Source organism: Schistocerca gregaria, chromosome 6 (assembly GCF_023897955.1).
Source record: "Schistocerca gregaria isolate iqSchGreg1 chromosome 6, iqSchGreg1.2, whole genome shotgun sequence".
NCBI lineage: Eukaryota > Metazoa > Arthropoda > Insecta > Orthoptera > Acrididae > Schistocerca > Schistocerca gregaria.
This window is the reverse complement of record NC_064925.1, coordinates 361,936,836-361,949,326: the sequence shown is the minus strand read 5'-3', so window position 1 is coordinate 361,949,326 and position 12,491 is coordinate 361,936,836. Positions and strand designations below refer to the sequence as shown.

The window sequence follows — 12,491 nt, the reverse complement described above, 5'->3', positions numbered from 1 at the left end:
AGATCGCTCCCCACACCATGATGCCGGGTGTTGGCCCTGTGTGCCTCGGTCGTATGCAGTCCTAATTGTGGCGCTCACCTGCACGGCGCCAAACACGCATGCGACCATCATAGCACCAAGGCAGAAGCGACTCTCATCGCTGAAGACGACACGTCTCCATTCGTCCCCTCCATTCACGCCTGTCGCGACACCACTGGAGGCGGGCTGCACGATGTTGGGGCGTGAGCGGAAGACGGCCTAACGGTGTGCGGGACCGTAGCCCAGCTTCATGGAGACGGTTGCGAATGGTCCTCGCCGATACCCCAGGCGCAACAGTGTCCCTAATTTGCTGGGAAGTGGCGGTGCGGTCCCCTACGGCACTGCGTAGGATCCTACGGTCTTGGCGTGCATCCGTGCGTCGCTGCGGTCCGGTCCCAGGTCGACGGGCACGTGCACCTTCCGCCGACCACTGGCGACAACATCGATGTACTGTGGAGACCTCACGCCCCACGTGTTGAGCAATTCGGCGGTACGTCCACCCGGGCCTCCCGCATGCCCACTATACGCCCTCGCTCAAAGTCCGTCAACTGCAGATACGGTTCACGTCCACGCTGTCGCGGCATGCTACCAGTGTTAAAGACTGCGATGGAGCTCCGTATGCCACGGCAAACTGGCTGACACTGACTGCGGCGGTGCACAAATACTGCGCAGCTAGCGCCATTCGACGGCCAACACCGCGGTTCCTGGTGTGTCCGCTGTGCCGTGCGTGTGATCATTGCTTGTACAGCCCTCTCGCAGTGTCCGGAGCAAGTATGGTGGGTCTGACACACCGGTGTCAATGTGTTCTTTTTTCCATTTCCAGGAGTGTATTTCGCCGGGCCGATGTACCATGTGCCAGGCTCGTCATAATCGCACTTGGCCCGAATATCGAAACACGAATCACACTTTATTATAGGTTAAAGGGTTAACTTCAGTCTGAGAGACATTGAAAATAAATTAGTTCGTTCTTGGTAAGTCACAGTAGCTCAAAGAGGACTGGAAAGGTCAATGTTGGGCAACACAATGGAAGACAGAAATAGAGCAATAGACACCAGACGACAATGGTCAGCTATTTAGTGGGAATAGTACATACCTTCAACTGGCAGAAGACTGACCATATCAGTCGAAAAAAGATGGCAGATGGTCAGAACAAATACTAGATCTGGGCGCCATTAACCAGAAGACAGAAAGGAGGATCACCGGACAGGTGGGACAGATCTGGGAAAGACTATTGCGTTCATTCAACAATGGTAAGCTAAAGACCAGCAGAAACGGAACAACCTGCAGGGAGCCTGCGTTGTTCGCTGACTCAGAAGAAGCCCCACATAGCCAAGTAATTGAACAGGCTGATAATGATGATGATACACTGTAAGAAAAGAAACAATACACCACGAAGGCATTATCTGAAAGGACCGGAAATCGGCAGATGTCGTGTACACAAACAAACAAATTAAATGGCTCTGAGCACTATGGGACATAACATCTATGGTCATCAGTTCCCTAGAACTTAGAACTACTTAAATCTAACTAACCTAAGGACATCACTCAACACCCAGTCATCACGAGGCAAGGAAATCCCTGACCCCGCCGGGAATCGAATCCGAGAACGCGGGCGTGGGAAGCGAGAACGCTACCGCACGACCACGAGCTGCGGACGCAAACAAATTACTACAATTTCAGTAAAACTGAATAATTTATGCGAGAGAAAGAGCGTCATAAGTGGAGCAAGTAATTACGCATTTGTCCACCTCTCGCGCTTATGCAATCAGTTATTGAGCTTACCATTGATTAACAGAATTGTTGTATGTCCTCCTGACGTATATCGTGCTATGTTCTGTCCAATTAACGCGTTAGATCGTCAAAACCCCGAGCTGTTCGGATAACCCTGCCCATAAAGCTCCACACCTTCTCAATTTGCCAAGGTACGGTTTCATGGGCACGAAAAAAAGCAGAAATAGCATTCACCGTTTGCAGATGGGCACTGTCTCGCTGAAATGTAAGCCCAGGAATGCTTGCCGTTAAGGGCAACATGGAGCGTAGAATACCATCGATGTAGTGGTGTTCTGTAAGGGCCCGGATGACAACCAGATGGACCCTGCTACGAAATGAAGTAGCACCCTAGACCACCATTCCTGGTTGTCACGCAGTATGGCGGGGTTTCTCAGCTCGTGGTCTAGTAGCTATCGTTGCTGCCTCTGGATCACCGGGTCCCGGATTCGATTACCGACCGGGTTGGGGATTTTTATCCGCCCAGGGCTGGGTGTCTGTGTTGTCCATATCATTTCATCACCATCATCATTCGTGACAGTGGCAAAATTGGACTGTGGGAAAATTGGGACTTTGTACGAGCGCTGATGACCGTGCAGTTGAATACCCAAAAAAAACCAATCACCATCGTCATGACTTACTGGTATCCCACCATGGTCAGTGTCGTCCCAAGCCATGTCTTCGTTGATCATTGGGGCCTGGGGCCTTATGACTGAAGCAGAATTGTCTTTAGTGATGTGTCCCCCTTGGAACTGAGCCCCTTTGATTGTCATCTCCGGCACCCTTACATCACAACGACACTGGGAAAACCATCCTGGGCTCGCATTTCAGCAAGATAATGTCCGCCCGCACACGGCGAGCGTTTCTGTTGCTTGTCTTCGTGCTTGGCAAACCATGTCTTGGTGAGTAAAGTCCTTCCCAACTGAGAACATTTGAAGTATTATGGGAAGGGCCTTCCAAAGAGCTCGAGATTTTGACTGTCTAGCGCTTCAGTTGGACAGAATTTGGCACTATATCCCTGAAGAAGGCATCCAATACTTCAGTCAATCAATAACAAGCCGAAAGTGCTTGCATAAGGCCAATAGTGGGCTAACGCGTTATTAACTTGCTCAATTTGTGAAGCTCTGCTTTTTCAAGAAATCATCCAGTTTTTCCGAAATTGTAATCATTTGTTTTTCCGCACATGTGCACCACGTCTATTTATTTCCGGTCCATTCGGATAATTCCTTCGTGATGCTTTGATTCTTTCTTTTTTCTTCTTTTTTTTTTGCATGGAGGGGGGGGTGTGGTGGTGTTAGTGTATACCATATTACATGAATGTCAAAGAAGAAAACAATAAATACTCGTAAAGAAAATTCCTTCTCAGCACTACTTGGCCAACGCAGCCATGGGCTCAGCATGAGCGGTGACGGGCTGCGCACAGTGGCCCGGTAGCGTGCAGCGAGACGCCCAGCAGGCGCCGTGCTGGCTGCACTGCGGGTGGCGGCCCGCCAGGCGCCGGACGTGTGGGGCGCGTGGCGGCTCAGCCTGGGTCGTCGCCGCGCGGGCCATGCATTATTCGCGCCGCAGCGCGCGCCCGCCGCCCACCGCCGGTCGATGCTGTTGTTGATGTTGTTGTTGTTGTTGTCGGGCGGCTGCTGAATCATTGATTGCCGCGCCGGCCGAGATGTCTGCAGCCGCCTGCCGCCGCCTGCTCGGTCAGCCGGCTACCCTGCCCTGCTCGGTCAGCTGACTATCCTTCCCTGCTTTCCACAATTGCTCCGTTGTCCAGGTTCTGGAAACAACCAGTACAAAAATATGTACACCTCACCACTCGTCCTAGGGCAATCCAATTACAATATCACACGGCCGGCCATTAATTCGATACCATAGAAGTGGCATGCAAAAGATGTCAAACTGCGTGAAGTTTACCAGTTTAGCAGTGAAAATTATTGGTATCTCACGGCTACCGCACAAATTACGTAGCAGCGAGTTTCTAATACAGGAATTTCGTTTGAATGTTGATTGTGTGACAGAATATTGTCTTATATTTTCGTCTATACTTCCGGAATTGCTGAAGAGAAAGCGACTTTGTTTTCACTACTGAGCAAAGTTGGAGAACAGGCGGTTGAAGCTGACTGCAGAGCGATTCAGCTGCCGCCAACTTACTTTTCGCGTAAGGGCCACGAAGATACGGTACGAGAGACTGAGGTTCCATTTGAAACTTCACAGTACTCGTAATCCTAACTATTGTACCTATGTGGCACTCACAGTGATTCCTTTGCAATCGTCTAACCATACAGTAAAGGGTATTCCTGTCTATCTACTCACACTACAGATGAGACAAATTATTATAACTTGATAATACACTCCTGGAAATGGAAAAAAGAACACATTGACACCGGACCATACTTGCTCCGGACACTGCGAGAGGGCTGTACAAGCAATGATCTCACGCACGGCACAGCGGACACACCAGGAACCGCGGTGTTGGCCGTCGAATGGTGCTAGCTGCGCAGCATTTGTGCACCGCCGCCGTCAGTGCCAGCCAGTTTGCCGTGGCATACGGAGCGCCATCGCGGTCTTTAACACTGGTAGCATGCCGCGACAGCGTGGACGCGAACCGTATGTGCAGTTGACGGACTTTGAGCGAGGGCATATAGTGGGCATCCGGGTGGCCGGGTGGACGTACCGCCGAATTGCTCAACACGTGGGGCGTGAGGTCTCCACAGTACATCGATGTTGTCGCCAGTGGTCGGCGGAAGGTGCATGTGCCCGTCGACCTGGGACCAGACCGCAGCGACGCACGGATGCACGCCAAGACCGTAGGATCCTAAGCACTGCCGTAGGGGACCGCACAGCTACTTCCCAGCAAATTAGGGACACTGTTGCTCCTGGGGTATCGGCGAGGACCATTCGCAACCGTCTCCATGAATCTGGGCTACGGTCCCGCACACCGTTAGGCTGGCTTTCGCTCACGCCCCAACATCGTGCAGCCCGCCTCCAGTGGTGTCGCGACAGGCGTGAATGGAGGGACGAATGGAGACGTGTCGTCTTCAGCGATGAGAGTCGCTTCTGCCTTGGTGCCAATGATGGTCGTATGCGTGATTGGCGCCGTGCACGTGAGCGCCACAATCAGGACTGCATACGACCGAGGCACACAGGGCCAACACCCGGCATCATGATGTGGGGAGCGATCTCCTACACTGGCCGTACACCTCTGGTGATCGTCGAGGGGACACTGAATAGTGCACGGTACATCCAAACCGTCATCGAACCCATCGTTCTACCATTCCTAGACCGGCAAGGGAACTTGCTGTTCCAACAGGACAATGCACGTCCGCATGTATCCCGTGCCACCCAACGTGCTCTAGAAGGTGTAAGTCAACTACCCTGGCCAGCAAGATCTCCGGATCTGTCCCCCATTGAGCATGTTTGGGACTGGATGAAGCGTCGTCTCACGCGGTCTGCACGTCCAGCACGAACGCTGGTCCAACTGAGGCGCCAGGTGGAAATGGCATGGCAAGCCGTTCCACAGGACTACATCCAGCATCTCTACGATCGTCTCCATGGGAGAATAGCAGCCTGCGTTGCTGCGAAAGGTGGATATACACTGTACTAGTGCCGACATTGTGCATGCTCTGTTGCCTTTGTCTATGTGCCTGTGGTTCTGTCAGTGTGATCATGTGATGTATTTGACTCCAGGAATGTGTCAATAAAGTTTCCCCTTCCTGGGACAATGAATTCACGGTGTTCTTATTTCAATTTCCAGGAGTGTATTAGTAAACTGAGGTAGACTTCCTCGGTTCAACTTCGTAGCAGGGTGTGGCGACGCCCACAGAGTTCAGTTTTTCGAAGCTGATTCGAGGTGCCAACCTGGAAGGGCATTTGAAACTTCCTGGCAGATTAAAACTGTGTGCCCGACCGAGACTCGAACTCGGGACCTTTGCCTTTCGCGGGCAAGTGCTCTACCAACTGAGCTACCGAAGCACGACTCACGTCCGGTACTCACAGCTTTACTTCTGCCAGTATCCGTCTGCAGAAGTAAAGCTGTGAGTACCAGACCTGAGTCGTGCTACGGTAGCTCAGTTGGTAGAGCACTTGCCCGCGAAAGGCAAAGGTCCCGAGTTCGAGTCTCTGTCGGGCACACAGTTTTAATCTGCCAGGAAGTTTCATATCAGCGCACACTCCGCTGCAGAGTGAAAATCTCATTCTGGAAGGGCATTTGTCTGCCGAGGCTTTCTTAACACGCGGACTCGTGATTGGTTCTGTAAGACACAATTCCAACGCAATCGCTTGTTCAAATTTTAACTGACACAAAATTTTGAGAAAAAGAACCAAACAAGTTCGGCGCTAGCTGCCGTGCGGAGCGGAGGTCCGATACTTCCGCCTGTGCGGCGTGTGCGAGTGTTTGTTTACTTGTGGAGTTAGTCTGCGCGCGGCCTAATAACAACGATCATGGCGAACAAGTACAGAAAAACTACATTACGATTCAATTTCTGCAAAGTCTACGAAAGACCAAAGGCTTTAGCAGTGGAACGATTCATACGAGAGGACGTCAAGATACCGCCAAACGATATTGTCGGAATTCACCTGTCCATCGTTAGTCCCACGGTGTATGTTAAGATGGTAAATGACGCGGAGTGTGAGAGAATTCTACAGGCGACAAAAGCAGGTCTCCGATTTTGCCATAGTGACGGGAATGTCGGCACGGTAACTGTAGAACATGCTGGTCTGGGTGTACGGACAATACGTGTTTTTGAGCTGCCATTTGAGCTCCCGGCTGACGAAGTTATTGAGGCTTTTAAGCCATACGGCACGGTACATGGTCACACAGCAGAACGCTGGACACAATTCGCCACGTACCCCGTGCTTAACGGAGTAAGACAGATCACTATTGATCTTCAGAAGCATGTACCGTCCTATCTGACAATTGGTGGTTGTAGGGCGGTGGTGATTTACGATGGGCAACCACATACATGTTCTGGCTGTGGCCAGGAGGGACACCTCAGGTCGAACTGTATGCAACGGCGGATTACGCAACTGCCTTCAGACGTGCGGGAGCCGTCGCCAGAGATGACAGTACTACCGATCACCTATGCCAAAGCCCTCACTGCGTCCGCTGATGACCGAAAGGACACAGCCCCGGTGGAAGTTCCCGATGGCACTCTCCGAAACCTTGTAGCAGACGTCGGGATGACAGAGGATGCTGCTCCATCGAGCACACAATCTACGGTGACAACATCAGATGAGAACGAACTCCCACCAAGCACACTGATAGTACACGAAGCAGTTCCAGCCACTACGGATGCTGTTCCGTCTGGAACGCACTCTGTGACGACAACATCAGTTTCGACCGAACTCCCGCCAACTACAACGATGGGACTCGAAACACTTCCAGTTCCTACGGATGCTTTTCTGTCGGGCAGCCGTGATTCCCTACAATCTGAGGACACGGAAGGAAGATCACGCAAACAACGTTCCCCGAAAAGGAGGAAACGGCGTCGTCGCACGACATCTCCTAGGGATGACTCCCCTTGCCCCGACGACGATGCGCCTGTGGAGCCAGACGACACAACAGCCTCTACGAAGCAGGATGAGGCAATGGAAACTGTTCGATCAGACCCGCAGCGGTCTGTCACATTGACGGTAGCGGGACGTGGTGATGCTGAAGAGGAACCACAACCAGTTGGCTCTCCAGACGGAGATGCTGTGGCTATGGACACGAATATATCACTGCCTGCAAAGATGTGGTATGACGATATTGAGGAGGCGCCGGACGTCATACAGAGGCAGCCGGCACTCACAAAGACGGCCTAGTAATTGCTGAAGGTGAAGAGAGAGGGGCGAGAGAACGTCTTCTAACTCAGCCCCCAGCGCCGATGCAGGGAGATATTGTTGCGCCTCGACAGAGTGGGATTCAACGCCATGCGAACCGTATTGCGACATTAAATATAAATGACGTGCGTTCACCAACCAAAATACACCTACTGAAGGAAACGATTTGGGCATCTGATGCGGATATTGCTTTGCTGCAGGAAGTCCACATAGCTGCACTCCCACACATCGCAGGCTACCAATCCTATTCGTCACATGGAGATCACAATGGGAGTGGGGTGGCAGTTTACGTGCGAGATGGCTTCCCCGTGGAAAACGTGTGTTACCTTCCGTCGGCCAGGGGAATGGCTTTCACGACGTTTGGGACACGCATCATCAATCTTTATGCTCCGTCGGGAAACAATCGGCGGCGGGAAAGGGCGCGATTTTATGCAGAAGATATTGCCCCATTTTTCCATGGACGTTATGAATGTGTAATAATTGGTGGAGATTTCAACTGTGTTCTCAGCCAGAAAGACCAATGGCCGCAAGCAAACATCAGCCAAGAGTTGCGAATCGTTGTCCTTGACCTTGTACTTAGTGACACGTGGGAATTACGACATGGAGATGCACCGGGATACACCTACTTGACAAGTCATTCGGCGAGCAGATTAGATCGCATTTATATCTCACGGGCTCATGCAAATGATGTCCAGGACGCGGAACGCTGGCCATTGGCATTTTCCGATCACAGCGCTTCACACGGTGCTTCTTCCCCGTAGAGAGGTGTGGAACAGTAAGGCCCCGTGGAAATTAAACATTCAACATCTACATGATCCCGAATGTCGTCAACGGATCCTTGAGACATGGACGATGTGCGAGCGAAAGGTTGGAAGGTATGCGACGAAGCTTGATTGGTGGCTGACTTGTGCTAAACCGGCGCTTCGCCGTACGTTCATCTCATATAGCAGGGAGATGGCCGAATGGCGCCGCCGTACGACCGACTTTTATTTTGCAGCGCTGCGCGACCTGGACATTGGTCCGCCGGGACCGGACGTCTGGATCGAACGCAAAAGGATAAAAGCTAAACTAGTGGCTTTAGCTCGGAAACATCTTCAGGGAACCATGGTGCGCGCCAGATGTCACGAGATTCCTTCCATGCACCACGTCGTGAATGAACGAAAGCACCGACGACGCGTTTTGGTACGGGAGTTAATTACCCGCGAAGACCGAAGAGTGACGCGTCAAGCGGACATTGTCTCTGCATTCGTCGACCATTACCAACACATCTATCGGGAGGAAGCAGCCCGTGTTGATGACCTCGAACGTATAGCCACATCCGTCTCCCGTACACTAACGGTGGAAGACGTTGGAACCTTACTGGAAGCTATTAGCTGTGAGGAAGTACATGATGCGATCGCAAAGGGTGCGTTGAATCGCTCCCAGGCATTGATGGACTTCCTGCTGAATTTTATCGAGAATTTCGCAACGAAATGGCACCGTGATGGACGGAAATGTACAACGAGTTGTTAAATTCCGATGCGCCTATTCCACCGGCTTTTATGGAAGGCCTCTTGGTGCCAGTACATAAACCGAAGCCAGGAATTACGGTCACACATTATCGCCCCATCACCCTGCTTAATGCAGACTATAAGATCTTTGCACGGATGCTAGCGTCCCGATGTCGTATGTTAATTCGTAGCGTTCTCTCCCCAGAACAGACGACACCGGGTGGATCGGTGAATGTGCAAACAGCTACTGGCGAATGCCGTGATGTAATAGCACTGGCGGAGGAGTGCCGGCTTAAAGCGGCGACGGTGGCGGTTGATTTTGACAGTGCTTTTGATAAGGTGCGCCACAACTATCTGTACGCTGTACTGGAACAAATGGGATTTCCAGACTGTTTTACTGGTCTCATTAGAAGGATTTATGGGAGCGCACAATCCTTGGTACACGTTAATGGGCGTATAGCAGGGCCCATTCAAATTCGACGTTCCATTCGGCAAGGCTGCCCTCTTTCGATGCTGCTGTTCGCGATAGCGTTGGAACCATTAATTGGGAGGCTAACAAATTCTCTTTCTGGGGTGGAACTGCGGGGCTACACCTTCAAATGTCGTGCTTATGCGGACGACCTCCTGCTGCTCGTTCGTTCTGAGGAAGAGGTGAAGACGGTTCTTGAACTGTTGTTGGACCACAGTGTGACGGCGGGTAGTGCAGTGAACATGAACAAATCGGCAGCAATGCCGGTTGGAAAGGGCCTTACGCCGGAAGAAATCAGTCCGTTTCCTTATGTGCAACGATTCCGCTATCTCGGCATAGACTTTACCTCATCTGTGAAACATACTGCGGCAGTTAACTACCGACGTATTTTACAGACAACACGTACCATGGTCCGCCAACATCTCCTACGACGCCTTGATCCTTTGCAGCGAGTCCAATATCTGAACACTTATGTGGTTTCTCGAATGGTGCATATTTCGCAGATCCTGCCCCTACCACTCACGCTCGGGCATCAACTTCAATCAGCACTAGGCTATTTTGTGATGATTGGGTCGCCCCTCAAGGTGCGATACGTAACGCTCACGCTCCCTACGGACAAGGGGGGACTCGGACTTACGAATGTTCGCTGCCGAGCGACGGCGCTCCTTCTAGCCACGATGTACAAGCAATGGCGTAGCGGGCGTGATTCCCTTACATCCCGCCTACTGGATCTCCTAGTTCCAGCGTCCCTCACACCTCCGGTGGCGGTGGGCAACATTACGCCAGATTTTGCGCATGTATCAACATTTATCGTGGAACTTAGTTATATCAGAGACGAGCTTCCGCGCACGAGACCACCATGTGCGAAGGATTTTTATGTTTGGCTGCTACGACGGATAAGTCGTAATGTCATTGAACTGAAACACCCCACGTTGCATTGGCCGAAGATTTGGAGACATGTGCACCAAAAATTCTTTCCTACCTTCGTTCGGGCACTGTGGTTCTCTGTCACCTGTGGCAAGTTCAACACCAACCAACGACTCCATGCAATTGGACTAGTGGACACTCCACTGTGCCCGAAATGTCGCCAAGTGGATGACGACCATCACCGCTTAACTTGTATCGCGGTGGAGGACGTATGGCTCCTAGGACGACAGATGGTGGCTTGCTACCTCCGTGTGACCCCGCAACATATTACACCTGCTTCCTTCTTACATCCGGAGAGTGACTACTTTCCGGCGACTAAATCACAGTCTATCATCTGGGTCAAAGGTTGGACGATCGCGTATCTCTATGGGGATGCTGCCAAGTCGCGACTCGACTTTTGGTATTTCTTACAGCAAGCCCACTATGAGGTTCATAGATGGTCACACTATCGGAAAACCTTTGCCAACTATCTTCAGGCAGTCTTCCTCGACCCCCCACGCAGTTGGGATGTGCCGGGTGCAGTCGGTGTGCACATTTGACAACTGATAATGAACCTCACGCTTCTCTCAACGCTCCATATGTAATGCACATACTATACCATGAAATGATCTACATGATCTACATGTTCCTTTTAACAGGGTGATTGTGGAAAATAAATAAATATAATAAATAAAAACAACATCCCTGTATCCCTGTTCCTTTACATTTTGTGATTTGTTGTACAATGATTTTCTTTTGTTTTTGTTTTTGCAGAGGATGCATTTCATAAAAAAAAAAAGTTGGTAGAGCACTTGCCCGCCAAAGGCAAAGGTCCCGAGTTCGAGTCTCGGTCGGGCACACAGTTTTAATCTGCCAGGAAGTTTCATATCAGCGCACACTCCGCTGCAGAGTGAAAATCTCATTCTGGAAGGGCATTTGTCTGCCGAGGCTTTCTTAACACGCGGACTCGTGATTGGTTCTGTAAGACACAATTCCAACGCAACCGCTTGTTCAAATTTTAACTGACACAAAATTTTGAGAAAAAGAACCAAACGTTGCTTCTCCGGTCTTCTCATTGGAGAAGACTCCTGGTACCACTCAAAAATTCGTTTTGTCGATTGTTTTGCCCGCCTCTCCACGTTTTTCTGTCTCTGTACACGGAGGTGAGGCAGCTTACACAGTCGCTGTGTTTGGTGTCTGGTATGACATGTCAGTCCCGTGGGCCGATTGAAAGTGATTCTGGATGGGAGTTCGTTCAGTTACCTTGAGAGCGAGGTCCCAAGTTCAGTCTTTAGTGAGGTTCATTTGAAACTGTTGTCGCTCCCGGTAGCCGAATGGTCAGCGTGACGGATTGTCAGTCCTCAGGGCCCGGATTCGATTCCCAACTATGTCGGGGAATTTTCTTCGCCCAGGGACTGGATGTTGTGCTATCCTCATCCTATCATTCTCATCGACTGTAGGTCGCCTAAGTGGCGTCAGATTGAAAGACCAACACACGGCGAACGGTCTTTCCGACGGGGGCCCTAGCCAGTCGATTAAATAAAAATAAAATTTGAAAGTGTCAACAATCGTGACAGGAGAAATATTAACTGCTAATAACTCACCGGTGCATCATGAAGGTGACAGAAAATGAGTGTCCGGGAGGTGCAGAGCTCAACCTTCTGTGGGATGTATGTATTACACTTCACAAAATGGACATCATTGTCAGTCAAGAAATGTTGAAAACAAACCATTAAATTGCACCATGAACACCAAATGAAAAATGGCGCTCCACAGTGATCGCAATGGTTCGCACCATCAAGACCGAAGGCGAATTCCTTGGTAGTTACCAGCTGTGCAGGCCGTTCAACTAGGTATCCACCCTTAAAGAATGCATATAGAATCATATGTGAACTATCCTGAGAAATTCTATTAATAAAGTTTCAATAACTAGCTGTAAATGGTGACTGTAGGAATTGGCTATAGCCCTACTTATCGCTCACGTAGGGATTGTGAGGATAAGATTGCAATAACTACTGCACATA

At 50.7% G+C, this 12,491-nt stretch overlaps 1 protein-coding gene across 1 annotated transcript in view; it reads right to left on the bottom strand.

The window, feature by feature from the left end:
- LOC126278885 (uncharacterized) overlaps positions 1-3,431 on the bottom strand; it is a 153,777-nt gene extending 150,346 nt beyond the window's left edge. The window contains exon 1 of the mRNA XM_049979160.1: positions 3,158-3,431. Coding sequence (XP_049835117.1) covers positions 3,158-3,431 — 274 coding nt within the window. The remainder of the gene's footprint in view (positions 1-3,157) is intronic.
- Positions 3,432-12,491: the final 9,060 nt, after the last annotated feature.